Below are 21,649 nucleotides of genomic sequence, written 5' to 3'. Positions count from 1 at the left end.
AAAATGCTAGAGACAGTGAGACCTTAGTACTGTATCTAGTGGTAGTTGTCAAAATGATGAATGACAATACAGTAGAACAATTAATAGCACAGATGCTTGTGTCAAAAATGACTTAAATGTAAGGTCTGACCCTGTCATTTATTAACTGTGTACCCTTGGAGAAATTACTTATACTCCCTGAAGCTCAGTTTCCTTGTCTGTTAAACGGGTATAATACATGAATTAAGGCACATAGTGCACTTAGCCCAATGCCTGGCACACCATTACTGCACTGATGGGTGGTTATTTTTATTGTTGCTAATGATGACAATATTAACAAATATGATACAAAGGGAATTTGGCCAATGAGAGATGAGAAATTCTTATTTTCTTTCTTCCCTCTCTCCCTCCTTCCCTTCCTTTTTTCCTTCTTCTCCTTTTCTTCATCCTCCCTTCTTCCTTCTCTCCTACCTTCCCTTTATACCTTCATTCCTTCTCTTTCATTCATTCTTTTTTCTCTCAATAGATATATTCAATGAATAAGACAGATAAAAATGTAAGGGAGCATGTAAAGGCCTGAGGGCACATTCTGGGTTATCTAGATAGCATACACTTTAAAATGGCATGTGGAAAATCTGGAGGAAGGAACATATAACCAAGGATGAATCAAGGATGAACAAAAGCTATGTTCAGAGCTATGTTCAGATCTAATCCAGAAATAGTTAGATCTCATTATTTAGGGAAGAAATCTTGCATATTCTGCTGTAATAAGAATAGACTTCCAACTGGAAAGAAGAGAACATTTTAGGGAGAAAGTTGCTGTCCAGGATTGATGGAAAGCATTTAACTCTCTCTGAGCCAAGATGTGTCATATCTCAGGGGCTTAAAGGAAACTGTTGCCAACAAGTCGAATGATCTCCTTCTAGGACTGGGGAATAAGTGAAAGCCTGGAGATAGTAAATATTGCCCCAATTTTTCAAGAAACACTAAAGCTAAACTCCAGAAACCAGAGACTCATAGCTTGAGAAATGATTTGTAAGCAAGATTCAGTGTTGTATAATGATTCATGCCAAAAAATTTCTTTATCTGTTAGGACAGATTTTCTGTTTGGCAGAGACATTTTAGCAAGGCATTGAACAAAGCCTGTCAGAGTGGGTCCATTCTCAGGCACACTGAGTGTTAGATGTTTGACTGCAAGGAAGCCTGTCTTGAGGTAACTATGATTCTCTGTTTTATCTTGCTCAACATTTTTTACCTTGCCTGAAAAACTAAAAGGCAGATGACACTAAACTGAAATATCTACCATTGTAGATTATTTGATCTTCCTATGTGCTTGCCAAAACCTTAAAATCTAGTTTGAGTAGGTGCTAAATAATCATATCTTGAATGTTAAAATTGCTATGATTTAGAATGATCTCAGCTGACTAAAGTGATACCAAACCAATATAACAAAGTTTAGCTGAGAAAAATGTGATGGTTTATATTTTGGCTCAAATAAATAAATAAATAAAATCAACTATGCAGCAATGTAATAAAGAACCTCAGGAATTGACAGTTGTTGTATCAAAAAAGATCAAAGTTGGCAGGAAGCTCAATATAAGACAATAACATATTACCATTGTTAGAAATGAACTGAATTTGACTACATTCATAGGAATAAACCCAATTGATGATGAAAAGTACATGATGTAAATCTGGCTCACTGCAAAGGTTTGTGCACTTTCCTACTACCATAATTCAAGAGAGGTATTCAAAGGACAGAGCCCATTATGGGGAATAATCTGGAAACCATAATATATAATGAACTGTTAAAGAAAATGGGAATGTTTAGCCTGGAGTAGAGAAAATTTGGTGGATATAATCGGTAGAGGACACAATGTTGAGTGGACCTCCTAGGCTCAATAGGTCCACCAGGTAGAAGTTGTATGGAGGCTGATTTTGGCTGAACATTAATGGGCTATTTCTAATAGCTATTGTTGCTCCAAATTAATATGGACTGGCCTGTCATTGGAAATTCCTAAGTAGAGGCCAATTAGCCACCCATCTGCATGGCACAGAGGGTTCCTGCCATGCAGCTGGTCTCTTTCAGGAGATGATCTGCAACATTCATTCCAACTCTGAGGTTCTGTAATCTTCTCCTCTCTCTAGGGATGCAGTGGAGTATGGTGGCCAATGGGAGAGTCAGTGTCACCCGCCAGCAACTTCTCCTTTGGTGGCTGCTCAGCCGAGTGACACTTAGGGCCCTGGGACAATGACCCAGAAGACAGCCATGCCTCCGAAAGAGGGCCAGGTCCTAAGCTGCTGCTTGTGCGTGACTGCACCCGGTATTCTCTTCACCTGAGGCCTTCCATCCGCTGGTGCAGGAACCTGGTGCACCCTGGGCTTTTCCTCCGAGATTCCAGCAGGTGGCGCTGGAAGGAGTCAGGGGACATAATGGCCTCCCTGTTCACTTATTTCCCATCACTCCCTCTTCCCAGAGTATCTGCTCTTGTTGCATGGTCTCTGGTGTCTGATATGTTCCCGTCACTCACTGTACCTGGTCTGTCTCACGTTCTAACCATGACCTATCTTGGTCACTGATGTCTTGCTGCGTCCTGTCTCAGTCACTGATGTCTCCAAATATGCCTTCTTTGCTGTGTGGGCTCACAGATATTGACAAAATACTCCCTCTCTGCTCCTGTCTTAGCCAGAGTTGTCGCTCCTGTCTTGCTCACTTGCTTGGTCACGTCCATCACAGCCATGCTCAAGCTACCCTGTGTCTCTTCTTCACCCTGTTCTATGCCAGAAGCTAACACACATTTCTCCCTGTATCTGGGTCCAAGCGTGCATACTCTTGGCCCACCTCCGTGTCAATCCCAGACGTCCACTTGCTCTTCCTTATGTCCAGTGTCCATCCTCCTCTTCAGGACATGCTCCATTTATTTTCCTTGGAAGACACAGGGTCAGAGATCTGTCAGAGGAAAATGGTCTCCACAGCAACTCTGGAGGGAAGCTGAAGACAGATAGCTTCCCACTGGTGTCCTGGCAGCTGGCATGTCTGCCCTGAGATGCTCGCTTTTCCTGCTGGGCTAGAATGGGACATCTCCTAAAGAGCCTCGGGCAGGGCTGGCAACATCGTAGGTGTTTTTTAGGCTTCAGGATCTTTCCCATGAACTTGTGATATTATTTTAAGACCCTTTAGTCTGGCTTTTTGCTCCCAAAGGAGAGAACTGTTGGAAGTTCACACTGAGTAGACTTGTTTTCCCCTGCAGCCCCCCAGGTGAAGGAGGGCAGGATCCAGCAGTACTGGGGATGGTAAACAATGCTGGGCTTGAAGCCAGAGGACTCAAGTTGCAGCCCTGGCTGTGCTCCTAACAAGCTGTGAGATCTTGAATAATGTTCTTTCATCTCTGGACCCCACTTTGCGCATCTGTGCACTCAAGTTTGGACTAGAGGATCTTTAAGTTTTCCTTTTGTTTCTAGGACAACAGCATGCTGCTATAGCCGTCTGCTACCTCGAGAAGCCATGGCCTGCCTGCCTTTTGGCTTTATTTCAAAGGAACGACCCTCCTCATTTGGGCCTTTTAGACCCCTGACCTTGCCAGCTTTGTCCTTCATATTAACCTGGATGTCTTTGGTTCAAAGCTGAGTCAGTGGCTCTTGCTAATGCCCCAGAGCAAAAGCCCCAGGAAGGTAAATGCCAAATCCAGAGCCATGTGAGGTTCTGACTCTGATCTTGGCTGTGGTTTGATAGTATCTCAGGACTTTTTATCAGACTCTCTGTTTTTCTTGTTGCTTATGAAGTGCCAGTTATCATTTCCATTATTGTTTACTTTAGTTCTGGAACTGAAACCAACAGGAAGAAACTTTGGAATAAGGAAGCAAAGATTGACCAAACCATCCAAATGCCAAAAAGAAAAAATAATAATAATAAAGCCTCTCTGTCCTATGAAGGCTTAATTCCGTTGAGGATAAAGTCATGTTTTAGGGAAAGGAAATAGCCTCTGAAAGAGAAATGCCATTCAGAATTCCTGAGAAATATCTCTCCATGCTGAAATGTTCTTTGTGTCGATTGGGATTCTCCCTGATCAATGGAGCAGATTGAAACAGGGACCCATTATTGTCATGTATGAAGAAAGTTTAAGTTCTAACTTGCACCCTGACTCTGTGGCTGGACCACCCCCTTGGATTTTTCAAGTCATTGTTCCCCTGCCATCACTACGCTCGGCAACCACCATTAGGAGGCAAGCACCATTTTGAGGATGGTCCTTTTCTAATATGAAGAAGGGAGCAGCCAGCTTCTGGGCCACACGGCTCTGGATCCAATGATGAGGCCCAATCAATCAACGTGCTGTGGCTGCCCACATGCCCGCCCACTGCCTGCATGAGCACGTTGGTGGGAGGCGTACAGCACAGAGGCGGTGCATGCACTGGGTCCATTGCTGACTTATTAAGCCAATTGACCTAATTGCTGAATGTCTCAGACCTCAGAAAGAATTCCTCTTACCTACTCCACTAAGTTGTTGTGGAGATAAATAAGATAATTTTTTGTGTGAAACATTCTGTAAATCATAAAATGCCATTCCACATATTTATCATTACTTTGAGTGTTTTGGATTACTGTGGATGCGCCTGAGCACTCAAGAACTAAGAATTTATTCACCAGGAGGTGACCCAACTTAGAGAGTAAATTTCTATGTTGATAAAGAAACAGAGAAAGAAATGCCCCAGGGCAAAGGTCGCAGAAAGGTAAATGTCAAACCCAGAGCCTTGTTAAAATATAATATTCTAGGAACACCCTTTGGGTATTAATTCTTCCTGTATTCCCAGCACTTTGGGAGGCAGAGGTAGGTGAATTGCTTGAGGTCAGGAGTTCGAGCCTGGCCAACATGGTGAAACCTGATCTCTACTAAAACTACAAAAATTAGTTGGGTATGGTGGCATCTGCTTGTAGTCCCAACTACTTGGGATGCTGAGGCAGGAGAACTGCTTAAACCTGTGAGGCAGAGGCTGCATTGAGCCGAGATTGCACCACTTCACTTAAGCCTAGCCAATAGTGAGACTCTCACAAAATAAATAAATCAATAATAATAATATTCTAGGAATTGTGGAAGCACCCTTTAGGTATTAATTCTTCTAAATCCACCTGTTCTAATTTGGTCATTTCAGGTTGCCCAACACACAAATTTATATATCACAAAAACTCATTTAAAGGGATTTTGCCATTCACAAAGTAGGGAACTACAGGCTGATTTTGATAATAATGAGTGTAACTTCTCATATAACTTCAGAGTCACATGGAATAAGATTCAAATGTTTGTTCACTACGAAAAGTGTATTTGGAGAAGAAAATACATGGGTCATCAGAATCACCCCACATTATAAATTACATATATATAAATCCTATGAAAAGAATCAAACTTGGACCAGACTATGACCAGCTAATACGAATACTATGTAAAGAGTCAACTAAGATATTGAACATGATAGATAACTTTTGAGACTTTTCCTGATATGATAGTATATGTATATGATTGTTAATTTTGGTTTAATGTTATTTTAGCTAACACCTTAATTTTATTTACATTTAGTAGAATTACAAAGGGGCTACTCATACAGTTTATAATGCACTGAGTTCCCTTGTGTAATCAACATACAAAGTACATGTGCGCCCACCACATAGAACATAAAACTTAATTTTATAATTTCAAAGGATTGCAAATTGTAATAATGGTTGTGTTTTTGGTTTATGAGGTTGTTAGTTATAGCTATGATTTATTGGAGGCTAAGGCTTTGAAAGTCCTAGAATCCCTGATTCTAACTTTGTTTACATGGAAAGCATTTTTGGCTTTATGATTATCTACTTTTTGATGCAGTTCCCTGGAATGTGTTATGGAAAAAATTGGAGCCAACATAGATTTTTTATTGATAAATTCTATTTATTGATAAATTATACATATGTTTATATGAGTACATTCTGTACATGTTTATATAAATTATATATTCAAGGAAAAATTGAGTCTGAAAACTAATAACTGAATTTTGGATATGCAATAAAATGCCAAAGTCAACTCCCATGCCTCAGTTTTGTGGAGCTTCTCGGTAACCTCCAGGATCCTAGAGCATCCTCCAGTAGTTCTGTCTTTTGAAGCTGGAGAATTTTCTGACTCCAGTACCAGGTTCCCCCTAAAGGAAAGCTAGAAGCCATGGACCCCTAGACAATTGATTTTTACCAGATTCTACCTGTCTGTCACCTTCATCAAGGCCTCCAACAAGAGGACGGATCTCTATGACATGGTCACCTCATGAGCAGAGGTTGGGGATCCCGTCCAGCTACTCTCAGGGCACAAAGCACGAGGAGCCATTTAAGGCAGTGTGACAGTGTATATCTGGATGTCTTGGATTGAGGTTAAGTGTGTGCATCCCTGCTGAAGCCTTTAGAAAAAAAACTGGGGGTGTCATGAGCCATCAAAGAGCCTGGAGTTCGTCTCTCCCTTAGGCCTACGTTATATGTTAGTGAAATCTAGGTCCCATCTCTTCTGGGCATGGAACAATGGAGTGAACCCTGTCAGCATTCAGGAGACAGAGTAATGTCCAGAGTAAAATGGACTTAGCTCTTTTTTTTTTTTTTTTTTTTTCCTCTTGGGACTTCTATCTTCTCACACATAAAATGCTGGGCTGAACAAAAATTAGGTTTTCACATCAGAATCTTTTCTTCCTACACAAATTTATCTGGAATTCCATCACATAAAAGATTCAAGCAGGATGGGGAATAGGTAGGTCTGGATCCTCCATCTCTGCTTATTATAATCTATGCCCTGGAAGGAATCTTCCTGGGAACCTAAAGCCCAACAGCTGAACCAGGAAATATCCTCTGTGCCAGTGCTTGTTTTCCCCATCCTTAGTTTTTTGAGGCAGTGTTCATAATACTGCTATGAACTGTTTTTTCCAGGTGACAATCATTTCCTCAGAATCACACCTCCCCGTTACAAAATCCCTTCCTCCATTCAGAAAGCACACCATCTCCTGAAACTTCCTTTTTAGAATAAAGACCTGAGCCTTCACTAGCTGTAAAGCACCTGCTACTAGACTCCAGAAACTACCTGCAGAATCCACTTCTGAATTAATCTACCCTGGAATAATGCCCTCTTTCTTGATTTCTTTCCAAATTGTCTATTTTTATGTTGGAGCATCTCTAGATTCATTCAAGAGGAAAAGGCTAGTATTGATTTAGCACTTACTGTGTGCTAGGTGGTTTCTATTTGCTATAATTTAATTCTCTCAATAGCATCATGGCATTCAGAGAAATAGAGATTTTCTGAACACTGACTATGAGGCAGGGTCTCCTGCCAGAGGTGTATTAATAAAGGAGCCTGACAAGGTCCCTACTTTCTCTTGTCAGGAACCAGAAAATAAATGAGGAGACATATGTACATGAATAAGATAAATTTGGATACTGACAGGGGCTATAAAGAGAATAAAAAATAGAGATGGGCAAGGGGGTGTTTTAGCTGAAGTGGTTAAGGAAAGTTTGAAGGAGGAGGTATGCTCTGTGAGGGGGGGACAAGAATGCTAAGTAATCAGCCATATATTTAATCTGAGGGAATATCATGTCAGGCAAAGGGAAAGGCAAATACAGATGCACTGGGGCAGAAATGTGCTTGGCATAGCCAGCTACAGCCTAATGAATGTGAAAAAAGGGGTAGGAAATGGGATCAGAGAAGTAAGTAAAGTCTGATGATAATTCAGTAGCTTTAGGTGTCATTTACCAGTTACTCACTACATGTCAGGCTTGGTAAAAGCATTTTACATGAGACGCCTCATTTAATCCTGTAAGGTAAGTACCATTTTCCCATCATACAGACAAAGAAACCAAGCTGAACATCGGAGAAGTTAATCCGGAATTTTTCCAAAGATGCAGAAATTACATGCAGCTGGAAATGGAGCCCAGGTTCTGCCAAATCTAAGGGGACTTGATCCACCTGAGGGCTGTTCTCGTTAGCAGCAAGAACCATCCTTGAAACGGATGGATTCTCTTTTTGTGCACTTTTCCCCTTTGCCTCCTTGTTTCTCCATGGAGTTTTGGCTGTCTGCAAACAAAAAAATAAGTATTCATTTACACAGTAGGTCTTCATTGATTTCAAGTTAGCTAGTTCCAAATAGCATCTAATTGGAAGGAAAAGCCAATTATTGGCCAGCCAGAAAGTGATTCTTGATAAAAATTGTTTTATCAGAAATGAGTGCAAATCAATCTAATTATGTAATCAGTAGACTTTCTCATGCATTTCCTCATCTCTATCCTTACTGACATCATCCTTTCTACAACTGACATTATCTTTCATCTGGACTGGGGCATTAGGCTCTAAAACATAACTTTCAAGCATGCCATTTCCCCAGTCGAAATCCCTCAAGGACTCCTCATTGCCTACCAATACTTTCTCTAAGTCTACTGTTACAGTTTTTCTTCCGATTATTCCCCTTCATCTCTGCAAAGCAAACACTATGTTCAACTCTTTGGATTTTCGCATTCGGATAGTAGTCCTGCTGTTCTTTCCACTGGGCATGCTTCCCCTGGCATCTCTTACATAGTGTATTTCAAATACCACCTCCTACTCGAAGTCTTTTCCAGCCTCCAGGTCAGCATGAGGTTTTCGACCTATTCCAATCCTCAAACATTTTATTTGTTCTCCTGTGACATTTTGATATGCTTTTCAGTGTGGTTCATTAATTATGTCCTTTTTGATCTCTCCTACCAGATTTTGAGCTCCTTGAGGACTGTGGCCAACTCTTATTGCTCATCTTTTTCTTTCCTAGGGTCCAGCACAGGTTTTTGTGCACTGGAGTTATCAAATAAATTCATTGGATGTATTTGTTTGGAAGAATGTGAAGCTTTTCATTGTTATCAGCATCTCCACTGTACCAGCAGACAACTTTGCCCCTTCAGTGCCAAATCTCAGTGCTGCTCTGCCATTAGTACTCCACCTACTGCAAAAGCTGTAGCCTTCTGATAAGAGAAAAATATTTCCATGACAGTTTTGAATAAAATCAAGATGTTTATCATACATACCTCTTGCAAGTGGCAGAAAGATTAGAGTTTTTCCCTGAGTTATGGCAAGTTTATTTTCTCTTTTGGTTCTATCTATTGAGAAAGAACTTTGGCTTAAAGTTTTATATTTATAGAATGCTGTGATGAAGCAGACTGAAGTTCTGTGAGTTACTTGACATTGTATAATCCTAGAGGACATTGGCCTCCATTTCACCAATAATGGCATTTATTGAGACAGCACAGAGTGAAGGAAGCGTGAACTGAGCCAGGGATGTAGAATGGACCCAGTGAAAGTTATTCAGGCTAGAGTGTAATAGAGCATATTCGAAAGATGTCAGAAAATGTCTAATTTGTCCACAGAATCCTTTCAAATTTGCTGTATGATTGGGCATGTCTCTGCCCCTTTCTGCTTAAAGTTTTGCCATTTGTAAATTGAGAAATTGTCTTTGGTTAGGAGCTTGGGCTTTGACATTAGATGGACATAAGTTGAGACTGCGATACTACCAGTTACTGAACGTGTGACACAGGCAAATGCCTCAACTCTCTGAGCCTCAGTTTCTTCTTTGCAAGGGGATAATGATAGCACATTCCCCACCCAGTGTGATGAGGCTTCAGTGGGTTAAAGCATATAAATAGTGGCACGCAGTCTCTGGCATACAGTAAGCTCTCACTGAAGTGTAGCTGTTACTATTATTACTCTGAATTTCATGACATTTGAAATTCAGAAGCAGTATGTGAAGTCATATGGAAAGGGTGTTGAGAAACCAGGAGCGGGGAAATGGTGGAAGTGGCAGGCAGTGATTGTTTTTGTGCCAGTTTTCTAATCTGAAAAGGGAAAGGCTAAGACTATTCAGGAGAAGATGGAGATGGTAAAGGATTTGGCTGTGGAGTCAGAGAAGAAACATAATCTGCATGGATGGGAAATGGCATCTACTTGTCATTCAGTGTCTTGTTATGACGCTCTTAATATGTCTCTTTATCCTCTCCAATTAATGTGTCTTGCAAGCAAGAGTCTCACTTCACCTTCTAGGACAGTAAAAGGATGCAACTTTATTGAGCATATGAGATATGTCAGGACTACCTATACACTTTACATATTTGGTAACATTTAATTCTCATAAAAAGTGTGGACTGGAGTGAATCCCTGTTTCCCAATTTGCCAAATTTGTTTCTTTGGACACCTTAATTACTTTCTCTGAGCTTCAGTTTCTGCATTGGTAAAAATAGAGGTATTAACATTATCTAACTCATGAGATTATATAATTTAAATAAAATTATAATAGCAATTTATACACTGCCAGGGAGATAATTGGTAGTTTCTATTATTATTTTTATTATTATTGTATATAATGCCCATTTTATGGATAGGTAAAATGAGGCTTAAGGAGACTAAGTTTCTGTACAGGTTATTATGAGCAGAGTCAGGCTACAAACTTAGATCTGTCTATGTTGAGAAACTATGCTCTATTTTTCTCTCTGCCTAGAAGGTGAGAGACAGAAGTAATGCCATCAAACTTTGAAGAGACACTCTCTCTGAAATTAGAAGACATTTTGTAATATGTAAGAGTAGCCTAGTAGCCTGGATAAATAGTCATTTATATTGGTCATTTATATTGGTCTGGAGCCTTGAATGAAAGGGCAGACATTATCTGTACTTTTAAAAACTTGGTTGAGATCAGAAGATTTAATTTCAATTTAGTTCTTCTCCGTATTTAATGCTATTAGGTAGTTACGTCATTTCCTTCTGTTCTTGGTCCCCTGAATCAACAAGGCAATCAACAGTCAATAGGGTACAAATAGGGGCCCATATCCCACTCCTTAATGATGAAATTCTTGAACAGGATAAAGATCAGCCCTCCCTCCCCGCCCCACATTCTTCCTCCAAAGCCTTAGAGCAATCTCTTTTTTATCATCCTTGGGAATTCGCCATTGGGGAGATTGTGAGTCATTAACTACTAAGGCTTTGTGAAAGAGAACCCAAGCCAGGCTTCTGTAATTTCAAGTGAAAAGGCCTTGGCTGACTGAGCAGAGGCACCATTTCTGGTAAGACCTCTTGTCCCAGCCAGCTAGAGAGTGGGCAGTTGGTCAAGGGATGTGAGTCAGTGGAAGGAACTAGGAAAGGGTACTCTTATCAGGGTCACCCTTATTACTGCATCTCCTCTCCTCAGCACAGAGCCATCTGGAACCACTGAACTTGTAAGGCCAAAAGGCCAAAATCATTCTTGAATTCTGTCTCATCTAATAGTAGCCTTCTCAGTGGAGAGCATTCTCTATTTATTCTCTAATTTCCTGGAATGTCTTTGCTCTTCAGACCTTCCTGTTGCAGCCGATGGTTTCACTGTGGTAGCCTGAATAATGGAAAAAAAGACATGGATTCTGATTCCACCTTGCATTTTGCCACGCACCAGCTGGGTAAATTCTGGCAAGCCACTTACCCTTCTGGGTCTCAGCTTTCTCATGAAACAAATGCCCGAGACTACCACACCAAATTTTATTCATTCACTTGATAAGTGTTTTTGTGTTGTTAGAGGAGAGATACGTAAATCAATTTTGCTCAATGGCCACTGAATAAAAAACAATCGTGATTATGTTAATAGGTGAGAAATATCTAGTCACAAAAAACAAAAAGCAGGGCAAAAAGTATTCAGACCAGTGAGGTTCATTAAGATACTATATTCTAAAATATGTGGGCCTGGGCAACAAATTCAAGATATTACTACTATTATTACTGTTTGTCTAATATTCCAGGCGGGAAGTCATTTTTGATTTTTGTACCTTCCAAGTCTTTTATATTTAGTCTTCAAATTCTCTTTGAACAGCTTATCTGGTCTTTCACTGCTCATCACTTCATGAGGACAACTATGGCTATCTTCTACCTCTTTTCCTTTTACATCTGGACATACCATCAAGTTGATGTTTTTAAAAAACACACACAACAACAAATACAAAAAGAAAAAAACATAAAGTAACATCCCCCTAAAATGTTCTATATTCGGCAACTCTACTCAAAAACTTTAAGTAGTGGTGCCCAGTTGCTCATCAGTATGTCACCCACACCTACAACACAGTACCCAATTAGGAGTACAATAAGTAAAACGGGGCCAACTCCCACTTCTTATTTCAGCTCTCAGGCCATGTGCAACTTCTCTGCTCTGCTGCAGCCCACTAACAGTGCTTTGCTTCCCTCACCTGCCAGTTAAAACCAAGGCCAAGTTCATTGAGTACCATGTCTATGAAACCTAATCGAGCCCACCCTGGTGTGTTTAATACATTTTTCCACAGAACGTAGTTTCCTGGGGTAACAACCATAATCTCCATGGATGTTCTCAGGCCTACATACAAAAGAGAAGCATCCAAATTAGCTACCTCCACATTAAACTAGTCAACAATACCAACACCATCACCAGCACCACCAGCAACAATGAAGACAAGGTAAAAATCACCCTCTAATTGACAAAGACACATAGGGTCATATAGATAGAGTATCTCAGGAGATAACAGAAATGAAACAACCTTATTAACCATCTCAGAAATGAAAGGAAAAAATGCTATCAATTTCACCATTATGCTTGGTTTCATTTAAACAGACTTTAATGAGACACCCACTGTATGCCAAGCATACAGAGTGCTAAGTGCTAGTAACTCAAAATAATAGACTCAGGGCTAGTTATGGCAGTCTCTATGGGCCTGATCTTGGGGCTGAAGATAAAATGGAAGAGACTCTGTATTGCTGCCTTCTGCGGCTGCATATATCCTGTTGGGTTCTCTGAGGGCTGATCACTGTGGCCAGCCTGGACTTTGATTAATATTCCAGATGAGTTTGCAGACCCAGACACCTATGCCAGCGGGAAACTGGTGAGTGGGACCCTATGTAAGTATCTTGAGAGTCTAAGAAGGCATCACACAGACAAGGACATCTGGAAAACCTAGTACTGATCACCACACACCAACAACTTATATGTTTCCCTTTTTCTCATCAAAGGTAAACTACACTGAAATGATTCTACTGTAGTGCCAACATTCAAGGCATAATAAATCCTTTTGAGAGTCTGATGAATAGGGAATCTATGATCTTTTCCCTAAAACTCTGGACATATGCACAAAATTTTTGCCACATTTCTAAGAAATTCACTTATTCCCTGAAGTAAAAATCCAAGGTTAAATAAAAATTAAAATTTCTGCTTTAATGTGAAACTGTATTGGTGGATACAACAATAGTGATTTACAATGAAGTCACTAGTTCTCCCTATTTTCCTGCCTGTGGTTAGTGATGTATTTATTTAGAAGTCATAAGTACAGTCTTCTAGTGCTATTTTTGTCAGCACAATGACTCATTGTAAAAATAATATTCCTACATATAATATCTTTCTTTCCTCCAAATAGTTCTATGGAAATTATCTCATAAATTGTTCTAGGTTCCCTAGAAACTGGATTGAGGAATATATTACTGCCCTCCTTTATAAGGAAGGGAAGGTTCAAATGCAAAATATGGAAGAGTCTGGGAAAATAGCTGAGATATTAGGGAATGATTGAAATCACTCAGAAATCAGAATTATTTCACTCAATAAAGAGGTATTTATTATATGCCTACTATGTGTCAGGCATTGTAGTAGGCATGGGGTCAGCTAACTCTCAGCCTGCTATCTGGTCCCTAAGTCTGTTCCACGAGGAGAAAGTATATTCAGTTTGAAAATTGACTGGAGCAAGTACAGTATCTCTAACCCAGTAATAATATCCTACATTTTAACAGCATACATGGAGACAGTGTAGCTTAGGTTGACACAATTTTTGAAAGTAAGCAAAACTGGATTCAGATCTTGATTTCAGCACTTATTGAATAGCCCTAGTTAAATTCCTGAAGCTTTTGATCTTTAGTTTTCTTATCTGTAAAATAGAAATTACTTCTAGAGGCCAGGCCCATGGTGGCTCATGCCTGTCATCCCAGCACTTTGGGATGCTGAGGCGAGCAGATCATTTGAGATCAGGAGTTCAAGACCAGCCTGGTCAACATGATGAAACCCCATCTTTACTAAAAGTACAAAAATTAGCTGGGTGTGGTGGTAGATGCCTGTAATCCCAGCTACTTGTGAGGCTGAGGCAGGAAAATCACTTGAATCTGGGAGACGGATGTTGCAGTGAGCTGAGATTGTGCCACTGCACTCCAGGCTGGGCAACACAGCGAGACTGTGTCTCAAACAAAGAAATTACTTCTAGAGCAAGAGTTAGCAAACTACAGCTCTGTGGGCCAAGTTCAGCCATATGGGTGTTTTTTGTGTGTGATCCTTGAGCTAAAAATATTTTTTTTTTTTTTGCATTTGTAAAGGGGTATAAAAACAAACAACAAAAATCAAACAGGAAAAAAAGGAAAGCAAAAAAGAAGCAACCGAGACTGTATGTGGCTTCAAGGCCTAAAATACTTATATCTAGCCCTTCAAAGAAAAAGTTTGCCAACTCTAAAAAAGTTGGCAACTTCTATTCTATAATCAGAATGCATGCATTTGAATCTTTATGGCCTCTTACCATTAGTATGATCTTGAGCAAATTATCCAACTTCTGTATCTAATTTTCCTCATATGTCAAGTAGAGATGATAATATTACTTATTTTACATGATGGGAAGCTGCATATGTTAATATGCTTAAAATGCTGTAATCCCAGCACTTTGGGAGGCCGAGGCGGGTGGATCACGAGGTCGAGAGATCGAGACCATCCTGGTCAACATTGTGAAACCCCGTCTCTATTAATACAAAAAAAATTAGCTGGGCATGGTGGCGCGTGCCTGTAATCCCAGCTACTCAGGAGGCTGAGGCAGGAGAATTGCCTGAACCCAGGAGGCAGAGGTTGCGGTGAGCCGAGATCGCGCCATTGCACTCCAGCCTGGGTAACAAGAGCGAAACTCCGTCTCAAAAAAAAAAAAAAAAAAAAAAAAAATGCTGGAACTGGAGGCTTATATATAGTAAATATTTAAGAAATGTTAGCTATCCTTATTAAGATCATCATTACCATTATCATCAGTTCTTCAAAGGATACTTGTGGATATTAAATAAGATAGTGCACATCAAACAAATAGGACAGTGCCTTACTTATAATAGGCACTCAATAACTGTCAGCTATTATTGCTATTATCATCACCATCACCATCACCATTATCATCATTATACTTTCCAAAGCTCTTTCACATACATCATCTCACTAGAAACTCCCAACCACCCAGTGGTTGCTGTTATGATCTCCCTCTAATACATGAGAAAATGAAGCTTGGAGAAATGAAGAGTTAGATACTGAGCCAGGAAGAGGCGGAATGTGGACTAGTGCCAGAGATTTTGCATTCTGGACCAGTGTGTCCTTTTTCCACACCATGCTGTCTCTCCATCAAAATATCTGAGGATCTGTTGCTTGTTAGTTTTCTCCAAACAATATACTTTGCATCCTAGGAGCCTCACAAGGCAGGCAAACATGACTATGTTCCTCCCTGGCATGGTTATGCAGACAGGAAGCTGAGATAATTGGATTCCAGGCATTTGCTATCAGGACTGCATTTGTAACCAGCCAACTGCTGATGACCCAGCTTAATGGATGAAGCCCTGACCAAACAAACACAACTCCCATGTAGGAACTTATTGTTTATGCCGCAGAGAAAGATACATTGCAGCAGCCAACAACCTTCTAATGGTTCCTACCCAGGGCAGAGCTGGCCTCAGAATGTGCCAGGACTTAGCCTGCCACTAGAGACAAGCAGAGGTATTTGGACTGGAGAAATGTTCAGGTGAGGAGCCAGGACATTTTTGACAGCAGAGCTTGTGTAGTCAGATCAGAACTGTTTTATTATTTGGTGTAGGCCAAAGACTAGGGCAAGACTCATTTAAGCAAAGTGTTCACAAGGATTGATGTTTAAACAAAGTTAAGATCACAGTGGTACAGCATTAGAGTGAGTTGCTGACTATAAAAAAAAGCTAACATTTTGCAGTTAGTTTATAAAAGGAATCATTATATCTTCATATCACCCTGTTGTTTCTATAGTACTTAAACCGACTTTAGTTCAGATTTTTTTTTTTAAGTCAGGAGATTCAAATAGACTTTATTGTAGCATGGTTCGTAAATTTGTGTTTTCTGGTATTGTTGCTGCAAAAATAATAAAAATTATGTTTAAGAATTGTATTTGTCCATTTCACACTGCTAATAAAGACATACCCGGAACTGGATAATTTATAAAGGAAAGGGATTTAATTGACCCACAGTTCTGCAGGGCCGGGGAAGCCTCAGGAAACTTACAATCATGGTGGAAGGGGAAGTGAACACATCCTTTTTCACATGGTGGCAAGCAGAAGTCCCTAGCAAAAGAAGGAAAAGCCCCTTATAAAGCCATCAGGTCTCATTAGTACTGACACACTATCATGAGAAAGGCAGCATGGGGGTAACCACCCCCATGATTCAATTACCTCTCTCTAGGTCCCTCCCACAACACATGGGGATTATGGGAACTACAATTCAAGATGAGATTTGGGAGGGGACACAGCCAAACCATATCAAGAATCTTCAGCATTGCCCTTGATGTATAGGGCAGAATAAATAAAATACATTTGTAGACAGGGTTTTGCCATGCGAGGATAAGCAAATGACATCTGCTTCCAATGATGGAAGTAAGCTGTGCTTAGAAGCAGTTCTGAGACTTGTTCCCCAACTGTTGTCCAGAAGACACAGAGCTCTCAGTCTGAGGAAGAGGACAAGATGACCTCTCTGCCTAGAAAGACACTCCTATGGGTCCCTATGGTAAAATAGATGTAGTTCTTCCTTCTAGGGCAAAGGCAAACAAGTATAAGGTCTTACAACTCAGTATTTGTGGATGAGACCATTTTAAGTTACCAAGAGTTCTTGCCAGGGTACAGGAGATAGAAGTAATAAGGAAAGCTGGGGTTCTTTGAAACTCAAAGCAGGTCTGGGAGCTATCCAGGTGTTTGAAGCACACAGAGCCAGTGTTCTGGGATCCCATCTCTCTGCTGACCTCTTCTTTTTGTTGGCTACATAAGCCCTGTCTTCTTGGCTTTGGGTTTTCCTAACACCTGCTGCCAGGTAGGTGGCTAACCACCAGCCAATCCCTGGCCTGTCACATCACCATCCATACAGCAGCTAAGACAACAGCCACCTGTGCTGCTTGCTAGGCCTCTGACCTACCTCAGCTGTATCCCAGGCTGATAGGCTAAAGTCCTGACTGTACCAAACATACCTGAACTTAAGAATGGAAATATTGACCTTTTAGCATAGGCTGCCATGGTCGTTTAAAGTTTTCTACATTCTGAGAAGTGGGGGTTGGGAGAAATGTGTAACACTCCTTTTCTGTTCCAACCTTCACCATACCAATTTCAAGCATTCGTGGTGAGTAGGAAACAGAATAATGGATGCCCAAGGGCTTTATACAGTTATACAAATGTAAGTGACAATCTCTTTATGTAAAAACGTAGGTTAAACTTGGTGTGGTTTTACATGGTCATTCCATCCAGTGAAAAACACAAACAGCCAGAGGTCTCAGGAAAACTATATTGTTAATTCAGCAAAGTTGACATGGATAGGGGACTGTGGATAAGGCATGTTATACAAATTATACAGTTCTGAAAATCTAAATTTTTGTTTTATAGTAATACCTTAAATTTCATCTTAACATTATTGTGTGACATTAATCACATTTATCATTTTAAAGTGTGTTGTGGTGCAAACAAGTGTTCGTAAGCTTTATATCCCCTTCTGAAAATTTCACACAAAAAGGTTTGATTTTTTTTTTTGCCAGAATTTGATCACTACTTTCAGACATGTCTCTATTATCTACACAATGCACACTAAAAGTTCAGTCATTAAACTCTTTAAGGGTTATATCTAAATAAAACAACATTATTAAGTGACTTTAGTAAGAAATATTAAGTAGGTATGTAAAAGTTGTTAGGATCATAATTATATAATTATTAAAGTCCAATAAAATAACATATATATGACAAATATTGGTGATTTGTAATAATTTATAATATTATCCCATATGTAATTCTAGCCCCACACAGGAACATTCAACACCATTTAATTGTGGGAGATAAAGAGAGAAGGAGTGGTTTTGGATACCCTTTGTGCACAAAAATTCAACAATCCTTCTGCTATCTGAGTGAATGAGTCTATTTCCTTGAAGTTTAATTTTCAGAGAAGCATGACATACAAATACCCAGATATTTAAATTTTCAACTGATTACTTAGAGCCCATTGAAAGTTTTCGAGTTTCTTTCTTAGATTTTCACATTGTCATATGAATTACTGAAATTGGAAATTTTCATAAAATACACATAGTTTTCAGATGGTAACCTTTAGAGAGCTTTGTTAGTTCAGGATACCAAGGCATATCATTAGGTTAATGAAATACAAGACAAATCACGTTGAAGGAAGAAAAAATTGGAGGTTTAAATTAACAATTATATATTTAACTTAAAGTTTGATTAAAATGATACTAGCTAATATTTGTAAATGTAATGCCAGGCATTATGTATACACGATGAACATGACTTACTTCACCATAACTCACTGACAGAGGGTACTGTTATTGTCTCTGTGTAGATGTGAAAATTGAACCATAGAGAGGTCTGAGGTTGCAAGGCTACTTAGTAATGGAAATGAGATTAGAATTCTGGACATTGGACTCTCAGCACCATTGCTCAGTTAGTGGTCAGTGAAATACCTAATTGTGCTGAATGAATAAGTCATGGCTCCTTTCCCCAAAAGGCATGTAATTTATCTGAAAGCGTGCTATTTCAATTCACGTGCAGTTGCATTTAACAAGCCACAGTGGCTTGTATTGTTAAATGAATTGCAGAAAGTGCTGTTTGTTTAAAAGAAGGAAGGGGAGTATCACATTGAGATGGTCAGAGATGACTGTATGAAGGAAGTGGCCATATATATTCAACTATATTTTCAAAGAGTCTTCAACATACACATATGATGAATATTAGCTACAGGAGGGAAGGGGAGGCTGAGTTTCCTTACTTGGTAAATTAAGGTAGTAATGTGCCCTGTGAACATCCCAGGGTGTTGCAATACTCAAATGAAACACTAACTTAAGCGTGCCTTTTAGACATACAGTGTGGCATAACCATGTTGTGCAATAATTATGCTCCCCTGCTTATCCTCCTCTAAAGGCACTTTAAGAATATTGACAGGCTCATTTAGGCTGAGATCACGTGTCTACTAATCTCTCTGTTTTCTTTCTTTTTTGTTTCCCAACTTCTGCTTGGCTCTCCCTCATCTGTGGCTGTTTTCTGTTTCAACTAAAAGTGGCTGTTCCCCTGTCTCCAGCTTCCTCCTGCTCTTCTGCAATAGACCAGTTCCTGTCTAACTCTGAAAGTGCTCTGTAAGTCTGTCACTGTCTAGTGAGTCTGTGTCTGCCTATTATTTCTTTCTACAAAATATCCTTAAGTGTCTGTTTATACTTCTGTCCTCACAGGACAAAGTTGAGGGTGCACATTTGTTGGCACAGACCTGCCAAGCCCAGATTACTATGGTTTTGGCTGTTTATTTAATTTCCTATTTTAAAATTTTTTAATGATGTGTCCAGCTTCTTCCCTGTTTTGGGAGTACAGCCTTCACAAGCCCTGTGGGAGATGAGCACTATGATGGAGCTGAAGTCGCCCAGTATAAATGTGATTCTTAGAAGGTCTCTCATCTGGATTACCCCTAGTGCTCCAATTCATTATTTTCTTGGCTGTAAGTGGTGGACTCCTTCATACTCCTTAAACAATTGATTGTGACTAAATAAGGTACTTTTTTTAAAAAGTTTTTTTAAAGAGACTACTTTTTAGAATATTTTTGGGTTCACAGCATAGTTGAGGGGAAGGTACAGAGATTTCCTATATGCCTCCTTACCCACATAGGCACAGCCTCCCCAATTATCAATATCCTCCTCCAGAGTGGTAAATTTGTTACAACTGATGAACCTATATTGACACATCATTATCACCCTGGGTCCATAGTTTACATTAGAGTTCATTCTTAGTATTGTACATTCCATGGACTTGGACAAACACATAATGACATGTATGTACCATTGTGGTATTTTACAGAGTAATTTCATTGCCCTAAAAAGCCTCTGTGCTCTGCCTGTTTATCTCTTCCTCCTCCTCCCCAACTCCAACGTCTGGCAACCATTGATCTTTTTATTTTCTCAATAGTTTTACCTTTTCCAGAATGTCATATTATTGAAATGATACAGTGCACAGACTTTTCAAATTGGCTTCTTTCACTTAGTATATGCATTTAAGATTCCTTCATGTCTGTTCATGGTTTGATAGCTCATTTCATTTTCGTGCTGTATAATATTCCATTGTCAGAAGCACAGCAATTTATCCATTCACCTACTGAAACATTTTTTGGTTGCTTTCCAGTTTACCAAATCTCCTATAAACATGTGTGCAGGTTTTTGTATTGACATTTTCAACTCTTTGGTGTAAATACCAAGGAGCTCAATTGCTGGATTGTATGATAACAAAATAGTATGTTTAGTTTTGTTAAAAAAAAAACTGACAAGCTGTCTTCCAAAGTGGCTAAACCATTTTGCATTCGAATCAATCATGTATGAATTACTGTTGCTCCTCGTTTTTGCTAGCATTTGATGCTATCAGTATGATGAATTTTGGCTATTCTTATAGGAGTGTAGTGATATCTCATCTCCATCTGCAACTCCCTGAAGATATCTGTGCAGCATCTTTTCATATGCTTATTTGCCATCTATATATCTTCTTTGGTGAGGTGTCTGTTAAGGTCTTTGGTCCATTTTTAAAATTAGGCTGTTCATTTTGTCATTATTGAATTTTAAGAGGTCTTTGTACATTTTGGATAATAGTCCTTTATCAGGCATGTCTTTTGCAAATATTTTCTCCCAGCCTATGTCTTGCTTTGTCATTCTCTTAACCATATTTTTCAAAGAGCAAAATTTTTAATTTTAATAAAGTCCACCTTATCAATTATTTCTTTCATGAATTGTACATTTGGTGTTATATCTAAAAAGTTGTCACCAAACCAACAGCCATCTAGATATTTTCCTATGCTATCTTGTAAAATTTTTATGGTTTTTATTTTATATTTAAGTGTATGATGCATTTTGAGTTAATTTTTCTGCAGGATATAAGGTCTGTGTCTAGATTCTTTTTTTTTTTTTTTTTTGCATGTCAATGTCCAGTTGTTCTACCACCATTTGTTGACAAGGCTATCTTTTCTCCCTTGTGTTGCCTGTGCTTCTTCATTAAAGATAAGTAGACTATATTTACCTTGGTCTACTTCTGGGCTCTCTATACTGTTTTATTGGTCTCTTTGTCTATTCTTTGACCAAACTACACTGCCTCATTTACTGGAGTTTTATATTAAGTCTTGAAGTTGGGTAGTATCAGTCCTCTGACTTTATTGTCCTCTTTCAATATTGTGTTAGCTGTTCTGTGTCTTTGTTTTTTCATATAAACTTTAGAATCAGTTTTTCTGTGTCCACAAACAAACAAACAAATAAACAACCTCACTAGGATTTTGACTGGAAATGCATTAAATCTATAAATCAATTTGGGTAAAACTGAAATCTTGACCATATTCAGCCTTTCTATCCATGAGCATGGACTATATCTCCATTTATGTT

General features: G+C 39.4%; 1 protein-coding gene across 4 annotated transcripts in view; it reads left to right on the top strand.

The window, feature by feature from the left end:
• HTR4 (5-hydroxytryptamine receptor 4) overlaps positions 1-21,649 on the top strand; it is a 196,735-nt gene that overhangs the window by 160,310 nt on the left and 14,776 nt on the right. For 2 of the 4 annotated variants that reach the window (XM_064366498.1, XM_064366496.1), the window contains one exon: positions 2,128-2,879. The exons of 1 other annotated variant lie outside the window; for it this stretch is intronic. In XM_064366498.1, the coding sequence (XP_064222568.1) occupies positions 2,128-2,218 (91 nt within the window). In that variant the 3' untranslated portion in view covers positions 2,219-2,879. Of the gene's footprint in view, positions 1-2,127; positions 3,880-21,649 lie in introns of those variants that run through there. One more of the 4 variants, XM_012455135.2, reaches the window with a different exon arrangement.

Source organism: Aotus nancymaae, unplaced genomic scaffold (assembly GCF_030222135.1).
Source record: "Aotus nancymaae isolate 86718 unplaced genomic scaffold, 86718_ANA_hifiasm-v0.15.2.pri h1tg000064l_1, whole genome shotgun sequence".
Lineage (NCBI taxonomy): Eukaryota > Metazoa > Chordata > Mammalia > Primates > Aotidae > Aotus > Aotus nancymaae.
This window is presented reverse-complemented; position numbering and strand designations above follow the sequence as displayed.